Source organism: Zonotrichia albicollis, chromosome 3, assembly GCF_047830755.1.
Source record: "Zonotrichia albicollis isolate bZonAlb1 chromosome 3, bZonAlb1.hap1, whole genome shotgun sequence".
Taxonomy (NCBI): domain Eukaryota; kingdom Metazoa; phylum Chordata; class Aves; order Passeriformes; family Passerellidae; genus Zonotrichia; species Zonotrichia albicollis.
The window spans coordinates 110,182,645-110,205,090 of NC_133821.1; the positions used below are offsets into that span (position 1 = coordinate 110,182,645).

Here is a 22,446-nt window from a genome sequence, read left to right on the forward strand (position 1 = left end):
AAAGACACACCTAATTCTAAATTTCATGGCCTGAATTTCATGCTCTTAGACTCCTTGCCTAAAGCACTTACAAATTTTATTTGGAATTGATAGTCCCCAGGAAAACCTGTTGGCTCCAGGTGACACTTCAGTAGGGGCTTGGATGAGGTAACCTACCAGAGGTGCCTTCCAACCTCAGCTTTTGTGTGATCTGATACTGCTCTTTTTCTTAGCACCTTGTATTGGTTGCTACTATGGAGATGTAGGATACAGGTTCAGTGTCTGCTGAAGATTGTTCTTTACCCTCACCTAATATTTCTGTTTCTAAGGGAATGATAGGAAAAGAAACATGAATTGTTTCACATGGCAGAATGCACTTTGATGTGGCAGTAGAAACCTCATTGGCTACAGAATAGTGAAAAGGAGGGTTCTGTGTACTCTGAGTACCAGATCTTCATACAGTTATTAATGACACTTGTAATCTTTCTGAAGACTGAATAGAAAATTCAATCATTTTAACTTAGTAAGATGCATATTTCATGAACATGAAATTAACCTCATTCAAACGGGTTTTAATAACAATGACTTTTTTTTTACTTTTGGAAAGATTTTTTCAATAAGAAAGAATATGCTTGAATGAAAGAATGCAAATGCATTGATTCTCTGGAAAGGGAAAGTGGCTGACCTTGTAGTGTTCGTCCTACATAACAGCCTGAGGTATGTTGATAGTAAAAATGAAAGAGGTGAGATTTCATCTTGAGAAGAGTAGAACAGGTGAGCATTGAGGCTTAGAGAAATGTTAGGGAGGGAGAGGAGGGAAATTACTTCCAGAATCTGAGTGTTGGAAGCAAGTAAAGGAGCAGTTTAGAATCTGCCATGCCTGCTTAATTATTTTAATATATATTTTCTTTTTTATAAGTGAAGAACTTACTTTAAACTTCCAGGTTGTAGAACATGGTTTGATTTCTCCTCTAGATCATATAGTACATAATGTAGTTACATGTGATCTTTTTTGTTTACTATGGTTTTCCTGGGGACTATAAATTCCAAATAATATTTGTAAATGCTTTAGGCAAGGAGTCTAAGAGCATGGAATAGGCTAAATATGACGATTTTAGGATTAGGTGTGTCTTTTGCCAAGTATATAAATAGTATACAAGTCAAGGGAGGGAAAAATATATTTAAAGCTATAGCAAAAGGATATGCTCCACAAAAATCGACACCAGTCTTGGCAGTGAGTAGGTAGTACAGTTCAAAGCTCCAGGTAAACACATATTGTCATAGGTCTCTCAGGACCGCATCTCTCAAAACAGAAATTCAAGATAAACCAAAGAATTAGGTAACCAAATCCAACTGCTTACTGAAAGTTTTTGTTTCCTCAGAGACATAAAACACCAGATTATATTTCCACTTTTCAGCTGTACCAAGTTAAACTGCCATTAATCTAAATCTATGTTAATATGATGAATTATAGATACACTTTCATGTTCTGCTACATTTGTCACAAGGGCAGTAACACCTAACTGAAAGACAGAGCAGACAAAAAAGAGTGGTAACCTGTCAGTTGTTTCATTAAAAATGAATAAATATTTAATATTTTTTTGTTATTGTTAGAGTTTATTTGGTTTAGAACACAACAATTCATATTGTTTTACTGTAGTAAGATAACTAAATGCATTTTGGAAGTCTGTGGATTCATCACCTTGGCACATCATGGTTAATGTTTTCATATGATCTATCTACTGCAGATACACCTCTGATCACATAAATACATGTGTCTAACACCTTGGTAACCTTGGAATGCCTAAATGCTCCTAAAATCTTTGTTACGTGTCAGGCAGCTCTCCCTGTTACCATGTTGTTAACACTGTAAACCCCTACTTCTCACCTGGTCCTGTGGGATCTCAGCACCTCAGGACTGAGGTGCCGAGTCACCGAGACCACCCTTGGGGGGCTCGGGAGTCCTGGAATGTTGCCAGAAGTGTCTGGTGGCTGGACTTTGATCCTACACAGGAGACGACACCTGTATGAGGATAGGAGGATTTCACCGGAGTGAATGGTGAAGGGATTAGTTAATTAGAGGGTGAAACACAGGGTTTAGGATTTCTGTACAGGGGGGTTTAGAGAAGTAAGATGGAGGAATTGGGGCGTGTCCTGTCCTTCTTCTTCTTCTTCTTCTCCTCCATCTTCTGTGGTGATGGTGGCACTTTGGGATTGGTCATTACTAAAAGTGCACCGGGCAATAAGGGTGAAAGGTATTGGGGAAAAATGATAAATATTGTACACGTAACTTTGGGTATAAAGATAGGTGACCGCCCAGAGGGCAGGGGAGTGTGCTCATGGCTGGCTGCTGAGCAGACCTCTGTCGGGCCGAGAGAAGATCTTTTAGATAAACAATTAATAAACACCGAGACCGAGAAAAGAACTGAAGCCTCTTCTTGTCCTTTGAAACGCGGGCTGCCCCAAGGTCACCCCGGGCCTTTTCAGGCCATCCAAACAGCCGAAAAACGGACATGGTCCTGATACATACCTCATTGGAATCTCTGGAGTATTCTGGGGAAGTAAAGGCATTTGTTGAAAGATACAGTGTGCCAGCTGATAGATATATTCCTTACCTAGTGTGTGAGGAATACTGTTATCTTACAACACCTCTTGTCTTAAGAAATTGCACTTTTGGTTTTGTATTTAAGATGTACAAAACCAGACAAACCAGTTATATATGTTTCTAAAAGGTGTACTGGCATGATATAAGAAAAGCACAGACCATGAAGAAATTTTTCTCTTCTCACCCTTCTTCTGCAGAGAATCTTCAGTTTTCTTAGGAGTCTGACAAAATTAGGCCCTTCTGAATATCATATACCATATATATACATTAAAGAAAAGCCTATTTTATGAGAACATTTTCATTTTTATGGTCATAATTTCATTTTGAAGACACCCTTGCTTTTTGCTTTTTAGATAAGGTGTTATCTCTTCTACTCAGACAGATGTACTTCTTGTTAGAACTCTTCCCTTTTTCATAACTCAACATCTATAATTCACCAAGTGTTTCACACTGAAATTCACTTTAGAAATAGAATATCTTGACTTGAAAATGACCCATGAGATTCACCAAATCCATCAGCATATAAACACATATGCTCGATACAAACATCTCTTGGGTTAAATGTTTGTAGATTTGAGTGATTGGCTATTGATTGAACAAGAACCAGAACTAGAGAAGCTGAATGACTTGGACTGAAAACTAGTTCATAGTGATGAGCTCAGAACACCTTTCCCTAAGTGCTGGAGCACTGTAATTTGTTAGCGTGATGTTCAGCATATGTGACTTCAGTGTCACTCTGCAAAGGTGAAATGCAGGGAGATGAACTGATTTCCGCAGTTTGATAGAGTCTGCACTATCCAAGAAAGGTAAGTCCATTTTCCAAATTTCCCTCTACATTTTCTAGTCCTCTGAGGCCAGTATATTTTCCAGCTTTCTCAGGGACAAGGTGTTGTACCACATTAACCAGAGAGAATTGAGAAAAGATAAATTACAGTAGTTGAATTTATTAAGAATTGCAATAACAGATGGAGTATGCAAAAGATGCATTATGGTTGTAAGCATAAACACTGAAATTATTTACAAAAGGACAGACGTTGCTAGCCACAAAGCTTAGGAATATTCTTCCTCACATCAGAATTTTCATATCCCTTCTGAAATGCAGCATTGCACTGGTTACAGTGAAAGCCAAGAGCAAGTTTAAAAGATAAGGATCTTGGCCAAGGATAAACTTTCATAAAAACAGTAAGGGAATTTCTCAGTACTCTTGAATCTTTCAGACTTACTGATCTTAATTAATCCTTCGTGGTTTAATGAACCATTCTGAGCTAGAACTGTCAGGACCATGGAGAATTTACAATGAAGCTCTTGTGCCCGAGATTTAGACTGCCAGTCAATTTAGATGAAGAAATGGTGCAAGAGGAATGAGATGTCAATTTTGTGGTGAGCTGGTTGCCCCTGAGTCTGGGACCAGGCAGATGACCAGTCTGGTTTCCACTCTGATGCACAGCAGTGCAGGAGATGGTTTGCCAATTCAGACCCAATGAGAGAGGATAGCTGCAGTTACCTGCTCCACAGCACATGAGGCTGGCAGAACTATTGACTTGCAGGTTTCCCATAGCAGAACCATCAGAGTTGCTACTTGTGCAACCCCTGATTTCAGTGGCTAGAACAAATGAGACATGAAAAGCAGAAATGTATACCTCTACTACACTAAGGCAGTTCAGAGATTTTTCTCCCCTTCTTCTGCCTATATTATTATCCTTTACCATTCTTGTTTTATTAAATTCTAGTGATAGGATTTGACATCCGTGGCAGATGCACTAAAAGCAGATTTGGGGTAATAACGGTAAATTCTTTAAAAGATTCAGTAGAGGTAGATGAAAAAAATCTGAATTTCACTTACCACTTGAGCTCCTTTTTTGTTGCATTAGTATAACTTCATTAAAATTATTTTGGGATGCTTGGCTCAGAATCGCAACAGCAGTGTAAAATCATCTATTATATTTAAATATGAATTGAATGAAACTTCAGTGTTATGTATAGGTTGATACAGTATTTCGTTTCATAGTCAGTACGAGTCAGGATGAAGATCCTTTGTGTTTCACCCAATTTATTGATATTGATAGCATGTAGGCAATTTTATCAGGGCATATTCCCATTTTGCCTTACCATTTCTACACTAATACTAGGAAATAAGCTGAAGCAATATTCCTTCTCCCATATTTTAAGTGTTTTCTTTTATTACTCTTGTTTGAGAGCTAATACTACTTTTCATTTTCCTACACACTTTGAAATGTCATTAAAATCTTTGGCATATACTCCATTATCTAACAATAAAAATGCTTGTGATTTAAAATATGAACTGAGTATAGAAAGTGTTATTAAAAGTAAATATTAGGAAGTGAAATAATGAACATTGTAGATACATCAAAGACACACACTCCCTTGCCACTGTCTACTTCAGCAGGACTTCTCAAAGTGAGGTACATTTTCTCTCATTAGGAGCTATAAATAAGCCAGACAAGCCTTGTCCATTTTTCTTGAACTACCAGACTAAAAATGAATTAGGTTTAAGTTTAATTAATTGATTTTTTAAAAATTAAGACAGCAAGAAACATTTTTTAGAAAGGTGATGTCTGAGTCACTAATGTTAATTTTTAACTAAGTCTTGAAAACTTTTGGGCTTGAACAAAGTACATGGCCCATATATAGCGTGTTGCCTTGAATGCAGGCAAGTTTCAGTGTTCAGTAAGTGAAATGTAAAGGCAGAATTGGAACTGTCCTGTTGGAATAAGCCCATTCTGATTGTTTTACTGCTAATTTGATAGTCTGTATATTTCTTTTTTCTGCTGTATGTAATTCAGTATCTAAGAGAGGAAAATGGGTTTTAAAATGACATCTTTAAAGAACAAATTCCAAATTCTTCTTTAGGGGGACGCATTACCACCACAACCACCCATGGAAATTAAACATGGGGGTTTTTGCTTGGTTTGGCTTGGCTTGGCTTGGCTTGGCTTATTTGGTTTGATTTTGTTTGGTTTGGTTTTTTAAATATTTCTTTTGATTTTTGTATTTTTCTTTAGTTGGATTGATATTGAAGTATAGTTGCAGATGACTTCAAGCAGCTTATAACTGAGATGGTTAGCCAAATTTTCATGGCACATTTAAAGAAAATACAGAAGTGAGATTATGGCTTGCTTAATTACAGAGTTCATTATGACTGTTTCATATGATTCTAATCACTAGCAGAAAACAAAACTGGAGAAGCTGTTATCTAAGTTGAGGTGCTTTTTGAGTTATCAATTTCCAAATGGTTCACCATGGTTTTAGTAAATACAAGTTAAAATTTTATTAGTATATTCAAAACGGTGCACCTGAGTTATTTTATTTAAGTTTGAAATACTGCATTTTAAAAGTTTTGTAGTCTATTGAAGAGAGTTCTACTAATCAGACTCCAAAATCAGACATATTTCAGGAATCACAAAGATGTGAAAGACTCCTAAATAGTGTATTCTGGTACACTGTAATATCTATAGTGAGAATATTTAAGATACATAACATTTATCTTGACTGGAGACAAATGAGGAAAGATTGTGCTATTCTTTGTTTTCTTTATAGTTAATCATACTTTTCAAAAAGTGCTTGGATCATAAGACAAAAATTCATTATATTATTTATGAATCTGTAGTGAATTGACAGCAGGTAAGTTCATTTCATTAGGAACTCATTCTAGGTTAATTCTATCTAGCAGCAGCTTAATTTGGGCTAGTCAGTAAGGGATGTTAATAAATAATTTGGCATATATGTGTGAACTTTTCCTACAAGGTAAGTATCAGTACTCATTTTTGTCAAGTATAAAGGGCGTTTAAAGAGCATGGTTACTATATGTCAAACATATCTGAATAGATTGTGAATAGTGAATTTTATTAAACTAGATTTCTGGTGTTGCTCTGGCCCTGACATTTTCAGGCAATTTAAGTGTTACAGTTTGTCAGCATATTAATGTATTTTTGCAAATGGAAGGGAACTCAACTACATGTGAAGTCTACATTTTAATGTTCTGCTAAACACAAAACGTATCTGTTCGCAAAAGTAGAAGAATAAAAGCCACTTATTTTTTATTATACATGTCAATATCTCTTATTCCTATATATCTCTAAGATATTGATTTTTTTTGTAGAGATAGCATAGCAGAAAAATGTAAGTAATTGTTTGACCAAAATGTTTATAATGTAGTTATAGGTAAAAAACAAAGAAGTAATAATTTTAAGATTGATTTACAGGAGTGCATTACCTTCAAGATATGCACATATATCAACGTAAGAGAAATTATTAGGCAGCCAGCCAGTAGTGATGGGAAGGAAACCAGGTTGTTAACATATTCATACAATAGAGTTTTTGTGAAAATATGCAGCTAAATGTTGATTTCCAAACTATTTGTTCTTCAGTGTGCAAAATGGACCATAGGTTGATATAGTGAATCTTCCCTATACCAGCATCTTGGATGAACTTAACTTGGCACAGTAGCTATCATAAAATCGTATTCTATCTGCCCTTTGCATTTATTGATTTCTTTTGTTTTCTATTTTGTTTGTTCATTTTTACAATCCTGAGAAAGAGGACTTTTGTTGAAACACATGCATGGTATGACTGAGACAGTCATATGAGGCTTAGGGAGAAAAAAGGAGCACAGCTTTAACAAGCTGATTTATGCAGCCAATATTAAAACACTGTTCAATTGTTCATTCCGGGGAGGGGGGGGCAATTTTACAGGTTACAATAAATTATAAATTATAATAAATATTTATATAATATATAAAATAATATTGCATAAATTTTATATAATATTATAATAAAATATAATAAAATAAATACCTTGATCACAATGTCTCTGGTTTCCAGCTCAGAATCCTCTAACTATTTCCGTCTATGTTCATAATAAATTTATAACAGATCCTTCATCCTGTTAAATTGAAAATTATTTTATTTACTACTTACAAAAGGCTGGGGAAAAAATAACAAGCATCTCTTATAAAAATTAAAACATGAAGCTTAGTAGGGCAAGACATCTTCGAAGATTATCTGGTATATTTTATTATAATGATGGCAGCAAAACAGGCTGCTGAGTGTATGTCTATCTTGGCAGTCTATCACACTTATTTCTATGCCAGAGTGGCTGGAAAAGGAGGAAGAGAAAGTGTGTTCTATTGTCTGTAATCCATATGAATAACATCTGCCAGTCCTTGTGAAATATCAAATAGTCTTGTTTTCTTAATCTACAAAGTTAACTTGGAGGAGAGTGTTCACATCCAGTTCTTGAAGGTGTTTTTTTTTTCTTTTTTAGGTCCAGAAAGCTTCATTGTAATCCTCTGTGTTTATTCCACAGAGAAAACATCTTCCCTTTGCCACATTTGAACTGTGTTGACTTTAAATGCCACCTTATAGATGGTTACATAACTTTCCATATTTTTGCCATGTAATAACATATCTTTTTTAAAGTCTTAATTTTGTGTAAGCCTTTGTCTGCTAAGGAAGTAAACAATAAACTATTAGTGAACTCTCTGAGCCCTCCCATAGGTTGGAAGGCCAGTTCATTCTGTTTATAGTGTGTGGCATGGTATGCTGTGTTATGTTCCAGAGTGGTTGAGCAGTGCAGAGAAAAGCAATTCTCCTTGCTTCAACTGTATTGTATTTGTTCAGCCTGTCTGTATTTGGGGAGAGAGACAGCTCTTCTTTCCTTTAATATGATTGATTTTTAACCTCATTTACACTTGTACCATCCACAACATGCTATGGCAGAGTTCCACAATTTAATTTTGAGTTGCATGAAAAGCAAACCCCTTACCTTGCTTTCATCTTCGCACTAATTTATGTCATTTCATATCCTTTTCATTCTGTGTTTTGAGAAACTGAAAGCTCTTTATTCATTTGCACACTGCTCTGTTCTGTCTCTCGTTGACAGTGAATTTTCCTGACTGAAGATCCCTGGTCTGTACAGTTACTGTGTTCAGAAACTGTCATATGTATAATCATCCTTACATGCCTTATGATTTTGCATATTTGTGACACTTTTGCACATTGTGAAATCCTTTTCTCAGGATTTCGGTTTTGCTATCCTGAGTAGTGGAGAAAACATTGAGCCACTCAAACACATTGAAGACCACAGACTTGTAGAGAAAATTTCTAGGGACTATCCATATTGAGAAACCTCACCATTTGCTCACAATTTTTCTGTTCTGTTTTAACCATTCTTCTAATTTATTTAAGGCCTTCCTTGTTATCCCAGGGAGACTGAGTTACTTTGGAATCTTTTAACACAGAAACTTGTTAAAGTCCTTTGGAAATCTAAGACTATGCGCCAAGCATCCTTTTTCTTATAGTCAGTGTTCCTCCTGTGAGTTATAATTTCTCTTTTCAGAAACCCTCTCAACTATTCCCCTGTACATTACAGTAATTTACATATATGTTAATTCTGTTCTTCAGTGTAATTCATAATCACTGTGTTGAATGGAATTGGGTCTTGCTGATCTGTAGTTTGAGGTATGTCCTTGCATGCCCTAGTCTTGTCCCCATTTTCAAAATCATACAAAGCAAAAACCCAAGCTGCCCTTCCCCCAAAAATCCATGTCTACCACTCAGTAAATTCCCATGAGAGTCCTAGGCAAACACAACATCTTTCTCGTTTTTTTGCCACTGTTCACTTTTTGCAGATTTTTAAAAAACATTTTCTAGAAGTAATTCAATTTAAGACAGATCTCTGATGTACTCAAACTGAAAAGGGATTCAGTCACACGAACCTCCCATTACATTTTGATTTGGTGAGTCATTTACATTTCTTGCTAGAGCCTTGTCTCTTTGAACATTCTCTTTACACTTAGCTGGTCTATTATCCCTAAAGCCTTTCTGGCAGGCTTAATGCTCCTGTTGGGCTTTAAAAAGTATGTAATGCTTTCCATTATGCTTTCAGCAAATTGTTCCTCAAGATCTTTTTTTTTTTTTTTTTTATTTCTGCAACTATCTAAACCTGGCTTCATTGTTAAAAATGGGTCCTTGGCAGTGCATAACACTGTTCTCTGTGTTTTCAGTGTCCCTGCAGTGATTCCCATTTTTAGTAGGTCCTTAGGCATCTTTGAACCATGATTAAGGGTACTAGAAATCTTTTAAGCAGGGAAGTAATACATTTACAAATTTCAAATCTTCCCTGTTTACAATTCCCCATGACTTGTATTCCTCTATAGAAAAATAAATATCTTGATCATAATGTAAACAAGCAAAAGAACTGTATGCATTTTTTTCCTTTGTAGGTTTCTGGACCTGTCTACAATTTCACTGGCTGTATAAAAGTCGTAGAAATCAATAACATTGGACCTTTCAACTTCTCTAGTGCTGTGGGAAGAAGTAATGTTGACAATTGCAGGTAAACTGCCTCTATGCCTTTTCAAATCCTAAGGAAGTGTTTGTGCTGATTTTGCTTTCTTCCTTATTCAGGGTGACCATTTTAGATAATTTCAACAGGAAATTATCTAATTTTTTCCATACAGGAAAAAAAAAAAAAAGACAAAATCCCTAGAGAGACAGATATCTTGCTTTCTTTTATGCTTTAAAAGCATTTTCTTAATGGAAGATTATTTTTTTTTTCAGAGTAGTTCAATTAAACTTGACAGCTTATTTGGCGTGAGTTGTCACACCCTGAATGCTGAAACAGTATACTAAGAAAGATGATCTGCAGGAAAATACAGGATTGGGAAGTGGGGAGATATGCTGATTGTGTCTTACTTGTGACTTTGGGACTTCCATTAATCTTGTTACAAATATGAATGAGCTGGTGCCACATTTACTCTACAAGAGATTGTGAAAAATACTGGAAAACATTGTTTCTGAATGCATTTAAAAACCTCAATTGATTCCACTTTTGCATTTTCACATTGCTGTTGGTCATGTATTGATTGAAAAAAAAGCCATTCAGGGGCAGTGGTGTACATTAGGATTCTGTTCTGGAGTATGATAGGTTTGAACATGGCAAAGTGGAAAGCAAAGGAAAACAGAGGTGAATTGCATTTGTAGATAATGAAGTCTTTAGGGAGAGAATATAATTTCAGTCATAGGATGTGCATGTCCTAGATTCCGGAGGACATTATATATGGCTTTTAACATATGACTTTTTTTCCCTAGAGTTTGTAGAAAAGGCCAGTTAATGTTCATGTGCTTGTTTAAACACTATCCTTGAAAGCTGGTGTTAACCCACTAGACCATTAGTTAAAGATCCATGAGATCTGAACCCTGCACTCACCTCCACCACTAACCCCTTAATGAGCACACATCCCACTCAAAGTTACAACAGTACAACAGTAAACCCACTGTCTAATGAATTATCTGCCCCAAGTCCCAGGCATCTAAGGTTTTGCCAGTAAAACTTACTCTGAACACAAAATTCAATTTGTTATCCTGGCAGAGACCTGCCACCATTTTTATTTAGAGCAGCAGCTGAATGTTATCTCCTTGTCCAAGCTTGATGAAGAAATAAATCTTCACACCCTTCAAGTTCCCCACAGCATTTTGTTTGGAATATGTTCTCTAAGTACATTTAGCAAATGGTTGTGGGTCTAAATCCTGCAGGAGAAAGAAAACCCTGGCCACTGTTTTGACAAACCCCTGAAAAACAAAGAAACAATGTCTCCTCTCTTGTCTTTCTGTACAGTGTTTCATCAGAAATTTTCCTAGTCATAACTATGGTGTCCTTCCAAATGAGGGCATGTACTCTTGTGTGTGAAAATATGCCTCTTTGCAAAACAGAAATTCATAAGGTTGAAAGCAAGTGAGGATGCTATTTCATGTCTTTCATTCAGGTATTAACTTTTAAGAATCATGGTGAAAAAAATATCATAAACCATCTCTGCTGTCTCCTCTGGTTACTAGATTAGGAAATTTTTCTCTATTTTGCATATGCATTAGGGCTTTGATGTCCTAAATCATAGGCAAGAGGTGGTTCTGTTTTTTAAACTACTAGGTAAAAACAGGATAACTTAAAAATCAGGACTGTTACTGTTTTTTCTACTTTCTTTCATTCTCGTTAAAAATACTCATTGATACAAGTGCTTACACTCTTTAGTTTTTTGACACTATTCTTTTTTACAGTTTTTCCTATTGAACACTTTATATAGCCATTCTATTAAGTGTCAATAGCCTTCAACAAGCAAAAGAAAAGAAATGAGAACAGCTTTGTGCAGTCTGTGTATATAACATAGAGAGGGATATAGAACTGAAAGAGGTGGCTTGTAAAAAAATAGCTTTGTTCCTTTTAAATTTTTATTATTATAGAATGCTGTGTTATCTGTTATATTATAATCTATAGAACTATGTACCAAGATTTATTGAATTTTGTATTGATTCTGATACTCCCCTTCATAGTTAATTAGCATACAAATATGGCTTATATTGTATAATACAGACATTAAAGATTGTTTTATTTGAATGAGAACTCAGAGATTACAGTCTAGGACTGTTTCTTGCAAGTACTTATTGTGCATATGTTACTGATTAGGTGAGTAAAATGACATGACTTTGTATAGATGAACTGTGGATATTAAGTTGTACATAAAAGGTTGTTGAAAGAATGATGGACCTTCTCAATGCTCTATGCTAAGCAAAATGTTCCTTTTACCTCCCTGCTTCTTCAGAAGGCTGCAGACGAGTCTAACAATGTCCAGCCCCATGCAGTCCGCACAGACCTGCCACCATCCTGGTCCAAATCACAGTTGTTCTTGTCTGGGAAAAGCTGAATTTCAAGAATGGAAATTGTTGTATTTAGTCTGCTGAAATTCAGATTAATTTCAACAGATAATTGAATTTTTTCTGAATTTCCATTGGTGGGGAGGGAAAGCCATAGAGATGGACTGCTTGGAAGCCTGGCAGACATTTTCTTTACTCATTCCTGCCCTGTGACACACAAATTTCATAGCTACTCACACCTGGCAGCTAACATCATGGTTTGATTTTCACTTTAGGTATAACCCACACTCATCTTGACATCAACAGCCTTTAAGTGTAGTCTGCTTCCCTAAAAGCACCTATGAAGCTCAGCTGTCATTCCCCTTTTGCAAGACATGCTTCTGGGGAAGATGGATTTGTTTTGAAAAGCAAGGAGAAAGTGATTGAAGGAAGTTGTTTAAATAGGGCAATAATGGATTATATACTTGGCAAATACAAGTAGCAGTAACTACTAAATTATGTGGTGTAACTTATATTTTATTTTCAGAATTTGCATAGTTCTGCAGATGCAGTATTGCTGCAGCTGGAGCTGCCTAACAGCAGCAGAGAACTCTGCAGTGAGGCAGACAAAGCAATCCAATTTCTTCTGCAAGAACATCCCTGTACTAGTCACTCAGAGGCACTGTTTCTGTTCTTACTGTGGTAGTTTTTCTTTAATTGACCTCCTACTTATCATCACCTATTTGTAGATTTATAACACCTTTGAATGCCCTGCTTTTACATATTTAGCATGCTCTAGTGACATTCAGTTGTCCTGCTGGGTTTTGTCCTTGTTGGTGCTCCAGCTGCATGGATTACTTCATTATTGTGGTCATGCTGACACTTCTTAAAATGTATGGGTTTGTGAGTAAATTTTAAGCTTATGATTTTTTCATAGGATTGAAATTTACTCAAATGTGTTCTGCCATCTTTCTAACTGGATCTATTTTTATTTTAAAATACCAAAAGGATGATCTAATACATGCAAGGAATAGAGAGAGCTTTCGAAAGCGTATTTTAGAGATAGTTCATATACCTTCTCAAAACTATTGAAATCACTACATCAAGACAAGACAGAATCTTTCACAGGATATTATATACTGCATGTTCCTCATCTCAGAGACCTACATTACTGTTTTTAAAATGTTCAGAATTAAGAAATGCAAAAAATTGCACCATAACATTAGTTTCATTGGCATATATATCTGTCTACAGTCTAAAATGCTATATTTATGGCAAGAATATTATTTATTCTTTTAAAATTCTTATATTTTAATGTGAACGTCGTACACCACAAGGAAAGAGGATTATTTAACTTGGTAGAACTAAATTTGAAATGGGGGCATCAGGCAAATTACCTTTTATGTCATTTTGGAAACAGGTGTTAAATTCTGCTTATATTCAAGATTATTGATACAGGCAGCACCAGGCAATTGGATATTATTAAAGACCAAATACTTGCAATAATCCTTATCATTGTGGAAAATGCAATATTTCTGTGCATGCTCAGAGGCGCTGAGATTGTGGATATGTGGCTTTAACCCAGTTAATCTGGCCCAGATCCTTCTGCTATTTATGTGCATCATTTTTTAAGCATTGTGTTTATAAGTGCACTATTACATGATGCCACAGGGACAGAGAGCAGGTAGGGATGTACTGCCCTGAGGGCTCATCAGAACTTTCTGCCATTCAGTGTAACCAAGGTGAAACAGGAAATGGCAGAATAAAGGTGTAGGCAGGAGGAGTTTGACTCTCTGAGAGCAGACTGGCAGCCATGAAGTAACTCTGAGCTGTGCAGCTTTGGCTTTCAAGGGAGGCTATAATGAAATTGTATCAATTAGTAAAAGTAATCCTCCAATAGGGAGTTTCCTAGAATTATGCTAGACTATATAGTTATGTAAAATTTTCAAACTTTATGTTATGATTCTCTTTAAATTATACCTGTCTCAAAGTTATGAATATATAGGTAATTTTGGAAAACATTATAGAACAACCAATAGTAGTAATAGAGAGACAATTGAAAATAAAGGATCTCTGATGACATTTTTTAAGAAATGCAATCTCTTTTTTTTTTCTTCTTCTGGAGGAAGATACTTGTGTTAATGCAATATAAAGCTTCTTCAAGTGTTTCAGAAAATGTTACTGGAATAGATTTACAGAATAAATGACTATCACTTCCAGACAGAGTTCAGATGACAGATATAAATGAAGCTTTGATTCCCAGTATTAAAAGCTGGTGTTTATTGCAGTTCATTTCTGTTTTAGTGTCTGGGAACTGTGACTGCTATATATTGCTGTAAGTGTTTACTGTAACAGTTTACTGCATGTACTAAATTCAAAGGCTCCAAACATTCACACAGAAAATATATACATATACATATATACCTGTACCTATCCAAGCCCTGTGTTTTCATTAAAAAAAATAATCTTACCTATGAAACAGAAAAATATTGTTTACTATTTTCCTAAGAGAAGTCTTACTGATGGATGCAAATGTACAGTAGTGAATTGGACTCTCAGAGAGGAGTTAATAAGCTAAGTTCTTCATTACTGCCCATTGGACAGAACCGTGGTAGATTTTTTTAAAATATTTTGCTTTCTTATTCATGTATCTTAATATGTGTTTCCAGGCTGAAGCTGAGCTTTATTTCAGCAAAAGCTCTGATTGTTATTGCATTTTTGAAAGAGGCTCTTGAAAGTGCATTACCCAAGGTCCATTCCATCAAGAGGACTCATGGGTTTCCTGATATATGGCAATTTTCTCAGGAGGTATGCAATACACTTTGGAGAGCTCTGCATGTTTTCAATAAGCCCTCAGTTCCACTTTCCCCTCACTCATCCACTTTCCAACAAGCTCCAAATCCCTTTCCTCATGTACGACTACTCCCTTTTCCATTCTGTAGTTTTCTGTGATATTTTACAGAAATCCCCATAGACCACAACACCTTTGTGAAATCTGTCTCCTGTGCAATTTCTCAGCATTTTTTCCACTGTGGAACTTCCTGTTTTTCAGTATATTATAAAACATCACAACTCAGAGCATCTGACACCAAACATCTGAAGGTGTTTGACTTCTGTCTTTGGAATGAGCTGCATACTTTAAAAAGGGGAAAGTTCATCTGCTGAAAGTTATTTTTCAGTCAGTTGTGAAAGTCTACTGTTACCATTCCACTTTCCAAGGAAAGTGGTTGTGCTGGTACAGCCTGTATGTTAGAGCTCATCCTAAGAGTCCATAGAGGACTCAAGTCAGCTTGAAGAGTTTCTTCATATGAATCCACCTGAACTGAAAAATGTAATGTCAATCAAACATACAAGCTAGCTCAAAATCAAAAGAGAAATCATAGGGTTGCAGCTTAAGCTCTTCTGTCCATTTCCATCTTAGGTTATTAATAAATGCAAGATACTATAAAAAGCATTGAGCTTCTGTTATATGTGAGAGACTACCAGATAAATTCTTACATCCCAGCATCTCACTTTCATTACATGTGTTTTTATCTTCTCCTCAAGAGTTTAAAGTTATGTGCTTAATTCTGAAACATAAAAAAAAAAGGACAAAGAAGAATATGCAGTGTCCCTCAACATTATAGAAGAAAATTATTAAATGAAGAATACTGACACTACTTAGTTTAATTTATTCAAGAGGTTTTATGAGTTTTCTCTGGTTAACATGGTGATTGGACTGAAGTTTCTGATATACAGAACTGAAGTTAAAGCTTCAGAAATATCATTCATTTGTATTCACCACATGCATGATGCTTGATATTACATTAATAACATTTTTGCACAATTCTAACATGGAGAGTGATAACAAGATTTTGATCTTTTTTATGCATTTATTTTGTTATGTTTTCCCTCTCTCACCTATTGCTTTTGTGCACTGACAACTTTTCTGAGTGTTTGCCTTGTATTCCTTATCCAGGGCCCGGGTTGCTTTCATATGCTTTCATCCCTTTACTTGATTTGCCCTTCTTGATTTCCTTCATCTTTTGCATTTGTTTGCAATATTTTCTTTTCCTTTATGAGATTTGCTGCTCTGTACAATTTCCTTTCACTCTCTGTGCATATATGAATTCTATTCTTCTGTTACCTTTTCTTCTTCTTCTGACATTCCTGTTTAGATAACGACTTTTCAGTGACAGACTTCAGTGTTAAAGAAAAAAAAAAGAAAACAAAAAAAAGGAAATAAAGAAGAGACATATGCAATCTTTCCTGCTGTTATAAATACTCAAAATCTCTGTAAAATGTTATAGAAGCCCTTTATCTCAATCTTTTGAAGTATTCTGTGAAAATTGTTTCTGATGGATATTAGAGAAATCCATGTGTCAAATGTATGGAGGTGAGATAATGTGTGTTTGTAAACATTACATTTCTCTGCTTGTTTCTGGAAAAGATTGTCAGTCATCAGCATACTATAAAATTATTATTAATCTTCTTTAGGCAAACTCTCTATTTTTAGATTAATAATAGTACTTGATGATGGTTATCTTGACCTTAACTAGCCCTTTGTAGCTTTATGCATACGCATTATACCAAGAGAAGATTGTTTCTTAATTCTGTCAACAGAATTCAGTGGCAGTTACTGTCCATTAGTGTGTGTCTGTAAAGAACAGTAATAATGAGATTGTGATTTCTGCTGGAATTGCCAGGTACTTGAATGGAAACAAAAAAGACAAGTATTAAAGGATACCATGCATTTTTTCCTCTCACTTTTATCAAGGAGGCAATTGCAAGTATGTATGTCAATGTATGCATACAGTGTCTGAGATAGTGTCTTACTAAAAATAAATAATATCTGTTAAATATTTTGGAAAACACTCTGACACAGCTGTGAAAAAGGAAATATTTTTGTTAACAAGACTCAGAGTTGTTTTTTTAATGAAATTGTCTTTCTGTTACTGCTCATGTGTACTTCATTATTTTATAAGGTATTGATTTAATGTACTAAAAAAAGGCTCCACTGATGGAATGCTTTTGTACTCCAGTCACACTCTTGAATCTATTTTTGTTCATTTATATAATTAATGTCTCCATAATGTCTCCAGTTATGGGTGATTCTTACTCTAGACTACCAAATTTACTAATGGAATTTATAAAACTTCTTTCACCTCACATGCTGAACCATTGCATATAAACTGGTGCCTTCATGAGAAATCACACATTCACAGAAACACAGGATGGGTGAGGCTGGGAGGGTCCACAGTGAGTCACTTCTAAACTCATTGTATAGAACCAAATTTGTTCACAGTACTGCATCCAGCTCTGGGGTGCCCAACACAAGAACAACATGGACCCATTTGAGCAAATCCAGAGGAGGCCACTACATTGATCAGAGCACCTCTGCTATGCAGACAGGTTGAGAGAGTTGGGAGTGTTCAGGCTGGAGAAGGAAGGGCTCTGGGAAGACCTTACTGGAGCCTCCAGGACATGAAGGGTACTTCCAAGAAGGCTGGGGAGGGACTTTTTATTAGGGCATATAATGATATGAGGGACTGGATTTAAACTGAAGATTTAAATTAGGTATTAGTAAAAAATTCTTTTCTGTGAGAGTGGTGAGGCGCTAGAACAGGTTGCCCAGAGAAGCCATGGATGCCCCATCTCTGGAACTTTTCAAGGCCAGGTTTAATCAGACTTTATGTTGCCTGGTCTAGTGGGAGGGTCTGGCCAATGACAGTGGAGAGCTGGAACAAACTGGTCTTTAACATTGCCTCCAACCCAAATCCTTCTATGATTCAAATTTTAACTATTTTAGGAAGGAAAAATATGAGTTAAAGACTTCTTCTCTCTGTTACAGCGAGAGTCTCTGTCTGCTATGGCCTGCTTACATTGAGTGTAGATCCAATGCCCAAAAAGTGTGCTTAGTGTATAAAGTTGCTTTATCCGTCCAAAGCACATTCCCAAATCATGGAAGTGAGAGAGATTGCCTGTCAGATGTCTGTTCACTGGGTTATCACAAGTTCTTACGTAGGAGGTAACAGAGTTAAGGATGTGACAGGGCTCAGTGGACCAGCACAGGGAAATTCTGGGAGGCATTGCAGTCCAAAGGACAGCACAGTGAATGGATCCTCCATACCTGGAGCTTCCTCACTGTCAGGACTGATCAGAGTTAGAAGGCTGCTGAGATAGTTAAAAAGCCTTATGGCAATCTTTCAGCCTTTCTCACCTGTGGATTTTGTGGTTATTTAATGGTTGGAGAGGTGGAAGATTTTAGCTGCCTATTTTTAGCTGCAGTAAAGGAGAATGTTTTTACATCAAGGATCATAGTTCCAGAAACACTACAAATTGCTACAACATTTGGGTTGTTCTAAGTTATCAACAGTGTTCATTTCCTTTTGCCAAATTGTTTTAAATATCTATACTTCCCTGGAAATTCTGTCATCCAAAAAAGCACTGTGCTTGAACATGATTAGCTTTTGAAATATAAAAGCATAGAAAAGCATAAGAAAATATATTTTAAAGATTTATGATCTTTAAATATATTTTTATATATTTTTTCATTAATTAATGTAACTTTTTTATTTTAGATTTCAGCACAGCTTCCTCCTAAAACAAAATAATATCATTAATGTGAAAATAGAAGGTATTTCCAAGAATTAAAACAAAAAGGTTGGGAACATACCAACTTTCCCATAAAACTTGTACAGATTCACAGAAGCCAAATATAAAGCCATTTTTCAAAGTTCTTAAAATTTTGCTACATATGTTTTTCACAGTATTAATAATATCATGCATCATAGCCATTGAAATATTCCTTGAAAACTTTACCGAATTCTTAAGAAAAGTTGTCTTAGTGACACAAGACATCAAGTGGTAGGGTACAGTAGCTTCCTGAAATAATTACTTGGGCTTCTAGCCAGAAAGGTATGTGAATAATAAAATCCTTTCCTTCTACTTTCTTAGAATAGAAAAAATGATCTCAGCTTTGTTCTGTCCATTTAAAACTTGGTTTTAAAGATGGGTGCATGTATAGTTTGACAAAATTTTGCTTTAAGAATATTTCCCTATATATCTAGTATTGCATCTCTTATAAGCAGTGGTTAAGAAAGGCTAAGTACGTAAGATGATGAATTGTCTAAAAACAATCAAATGGAAAAAGAAATTATCTTGCGTGCTTTCTCTATTGAATTACAGTCACACTTCACTTTAGTGCCAGCATTTGCTGTCATTCCAATTACAGAAACCTGGAAATGGAGGAGTGTTTTGTTATATACGCAGAAATAATTAAACTTTGGAGCAGGTTTCCATGACTTCCGAGTTATGTGCAGAAAGTGCCTCACAATGGAGCTGCAGTTGCTCCTGGTATTATACCAGGCTGCACTGTGAAGAGAGGCATATTAGAGAGAATCCATGAGAATGAAAGTCACACTGAAAGAAATAATTTGCCTACTGCAAACTTGAATTGGTATAATACTTTCTCTTTGACTTTTAAATTTTGCACAGAAGTAATAAGAAATCTTCAGAGTTACTTTCAACTGCTAACAGCCAGAATGACAAGAGAAAAGTTTGGAAGTTCAGTTTTATTCTGTCTGGCAGCATTCTGCTGGTATCCATTCTACACCCTTCACTGTGTTGGTGAATAGAACATGGACTCTGTGACTTACAAAGTATTTGTGGCTTTGGAAAAATCTCATTTAACAAAGCTAAAAGTGAAACAATCATCATTATATAACCTTGTGTGAATTTATAGAAAATAAAATCCATCACAAATAATATTCCTCTATTTTGTGGTTTTTCCATAGTTAAAAAGACTGAACTTCTCTTTGGCAGAGCACCTTTTATAGCAATGGTTTGTTTCAAGTCAAAAAATCATCAAGAATCAAAATGTTTAAAGTGGGGTTTTTTTAAAAGATGTCCCTTATATTCTATAAATCAAAATTTATATATTAGTATGCAATTAACTTAATAAAAGGTGCTTAAAATAAAACTAATCTAAAATTGCTCAAACATTGCAGATTTAGTTGAAAAGCCTGAAAAAAGGCAATATTAGTAACTTTTTGAAAGTAATTTTGTACAAAGCTCCATCTCTGAATTACTTTAAGCAGGCCAAATCGCAAAGGGAGAGCAATGTCCTAAAGAGTTACTTTTAGTTAATTAGACAAGCAACTCAATGTAAGCTTCTGGATCAAAATGATAAATGTGATTTCTGTGTGTGTGAGCAAGAAAGGAGGAAAACAATTTCCTCTCTGTGTACACTATTGATTGTGATATTGGTTGTACTGTATTTCATTGTGTCCTGATGTGCAATGCAGCAGAACCCAGAAACCATAAAAGATGAAAGATATAATTCAAAAACCCTCAAAGAAATTGGTGATTTTTTTTTATAAAAAGGGATGCAGAAAGATACTTGAGTAAATCAGTGTGTCAGGTTTTTGCTGAAGGATGACTGTGGGGATTATGGTGTATACAAAGGTATCACCCTTCTTTAATGAAGAGAAGCACAGGATGCAGAGTAGGTTTCTTTAGCTCTGCAGAGACCAGCATGTTAGAACCAATGGCTGAAATTTGTAACTGAAGGTCTGAATTGATAATAAGCCCCAGAATAGCTGTGGGTATAAATGATGATAATTGGTGCAAACTACCAATTGAAGTGGTGGCTTCTTCCTGTTGCTTTGTTAAGATTACACTTCATGTCTTTCTAGAAAGGGTTCTCTAAGCAGCCATACCTTAGTACAGTTGTAAATGCAGGAAGTGCTAAGACGTGAGAACAGAAGAGATTGAACTCTAATGTAATCTGCATTAGAAAAAAAAAAGAGTGATTATGTGCAGAGAGGAATTAAAGAATAAATAAGCAGTAACGAATAAATGTAAAACACATAATGAGACATGTCTGCATATCTGATGTGTGGTGCTGAATCATAAATTGTCTTACATTTTTATTATCAAGAAATCTCTGCATCTTAGATGCCCTCACTCCTAGGTTTTATAATATAAAATATTAAATAAATGGAAGTAATATGTAATTATTTCTTTACAAATATAATTATTTCTTATTGCAATAAATTTTTACCTAAGTGACTTGGTGAATCAGGTAGTATATGTATTGGCTGATTAATATATGAGGAAGTTATTACCTACAGTGAATAAATAGACTTCTCTGGAGAGATACTAAGCAAAATTTTATTTTCAGTGCAGGACAGGGATTGTTTGTTTAAGGCTGTAATATTAAGTAATGCAAGACTAGGAAGATATATCATCCTTCAAAGGACCTTGGTTGTAAAGTTAAGAAAACATTCTTATCTACACAACCACTGGATTGCAGCAGAAAAACAAATATATTAACCAGTAAAAGAAACATGAATTTCCCTCCAAAACTCATATAAATATTTTAAAATTGCCTAATTTCTCAAGACCTAAATTGATTATAAATAGTTTATATGTTTTTTTCTGAATCTGTAACCTGCAGGACTGTTTAATCATGTCCTGACTCCTGTTCTGTAGTACTCTAGATAAGCAGTGCATCAGTGCCCCCTGCAGCCATAAAGCACTGGCATAACAGCTAAAAACCCCCAACGCTATTGATCGCTGTGCAAATAACTATTCAGAAAAAGAACAGCTTTAAATCCTGTTGTATCCTTTCCTTTTTTCTCCTTCCTTCTTTAAAAGTGAAATTGCAGCTCTTGGATAAAAAAGAAATTCTTCAGAAATGTAACCTAAAACTCAACACAGACCTTGATATATTTGTGAGTAGGAAAAGTCCCTTTTTTTTACGTTCAAATACACTGGCATATGAAAAACAGAAATCAGAAGCATAAGAAATTGAGAATATATGTGTAAACTTTAAAATGAAAAGTTATAAATAAGAAAGAAATTCTGACTCTCAGAAGGCCAAGTTCTGTGATGTGTAGAATGTACAGAGAATAGAGAAATGCTGCTTCATCTGTGCCAAACTGTAGGTATTTTTACATTTTCATGTATATTTTTGAAAATTTGCTCAAAATTACATATTTAATCGAAAGATCAGTTTGGGATTTGTTTCCTCTCATTCAGCTCCTACCCACATACTTCTAAAGTCATTGGCAAATTTCTAGACACAGTATTAGTTATGGGTATACAGATTTCTTTTGAAACTCTGAAGTTTCAATCAAGCAATGGTTGGCAATAGCAGGAATCTAAGGTGATTTATCTATGTTTGGGGAGAAGGAAGGTTTTCAGCTCATAAAATCATGAGCTGTTAAAAG

The 22,446-nt window shown here is 35.3% G+C and overlaps 1 protein-coding gene across 4 annotated transcripts in view; it reads left to right on the forward strand.

Moving 5' to 3' along the window:
* The window catches only part of EYS (eyes shut homolog), a 790,428-nt gene that overhangs the window by 563,403 nt on the left and 204,579 nt on the right, over positions 1 to 22,446 (forward strand). For all 4 annotated transcript variants that reach the window (XM_026791587.2, XM_074538459.1, XM_074538460.1 and 1 more), the window contains one exon: positions 9,829 to 9,941. In XM_026791587.2, the coding sequence (XP_026647388.2) occupies positions 9,829 to 9,941 (113 nt within the window). The remainder of the gene's footprint in view (positions 1 to 9,828; positions 9,942 to 22,446) is intronic.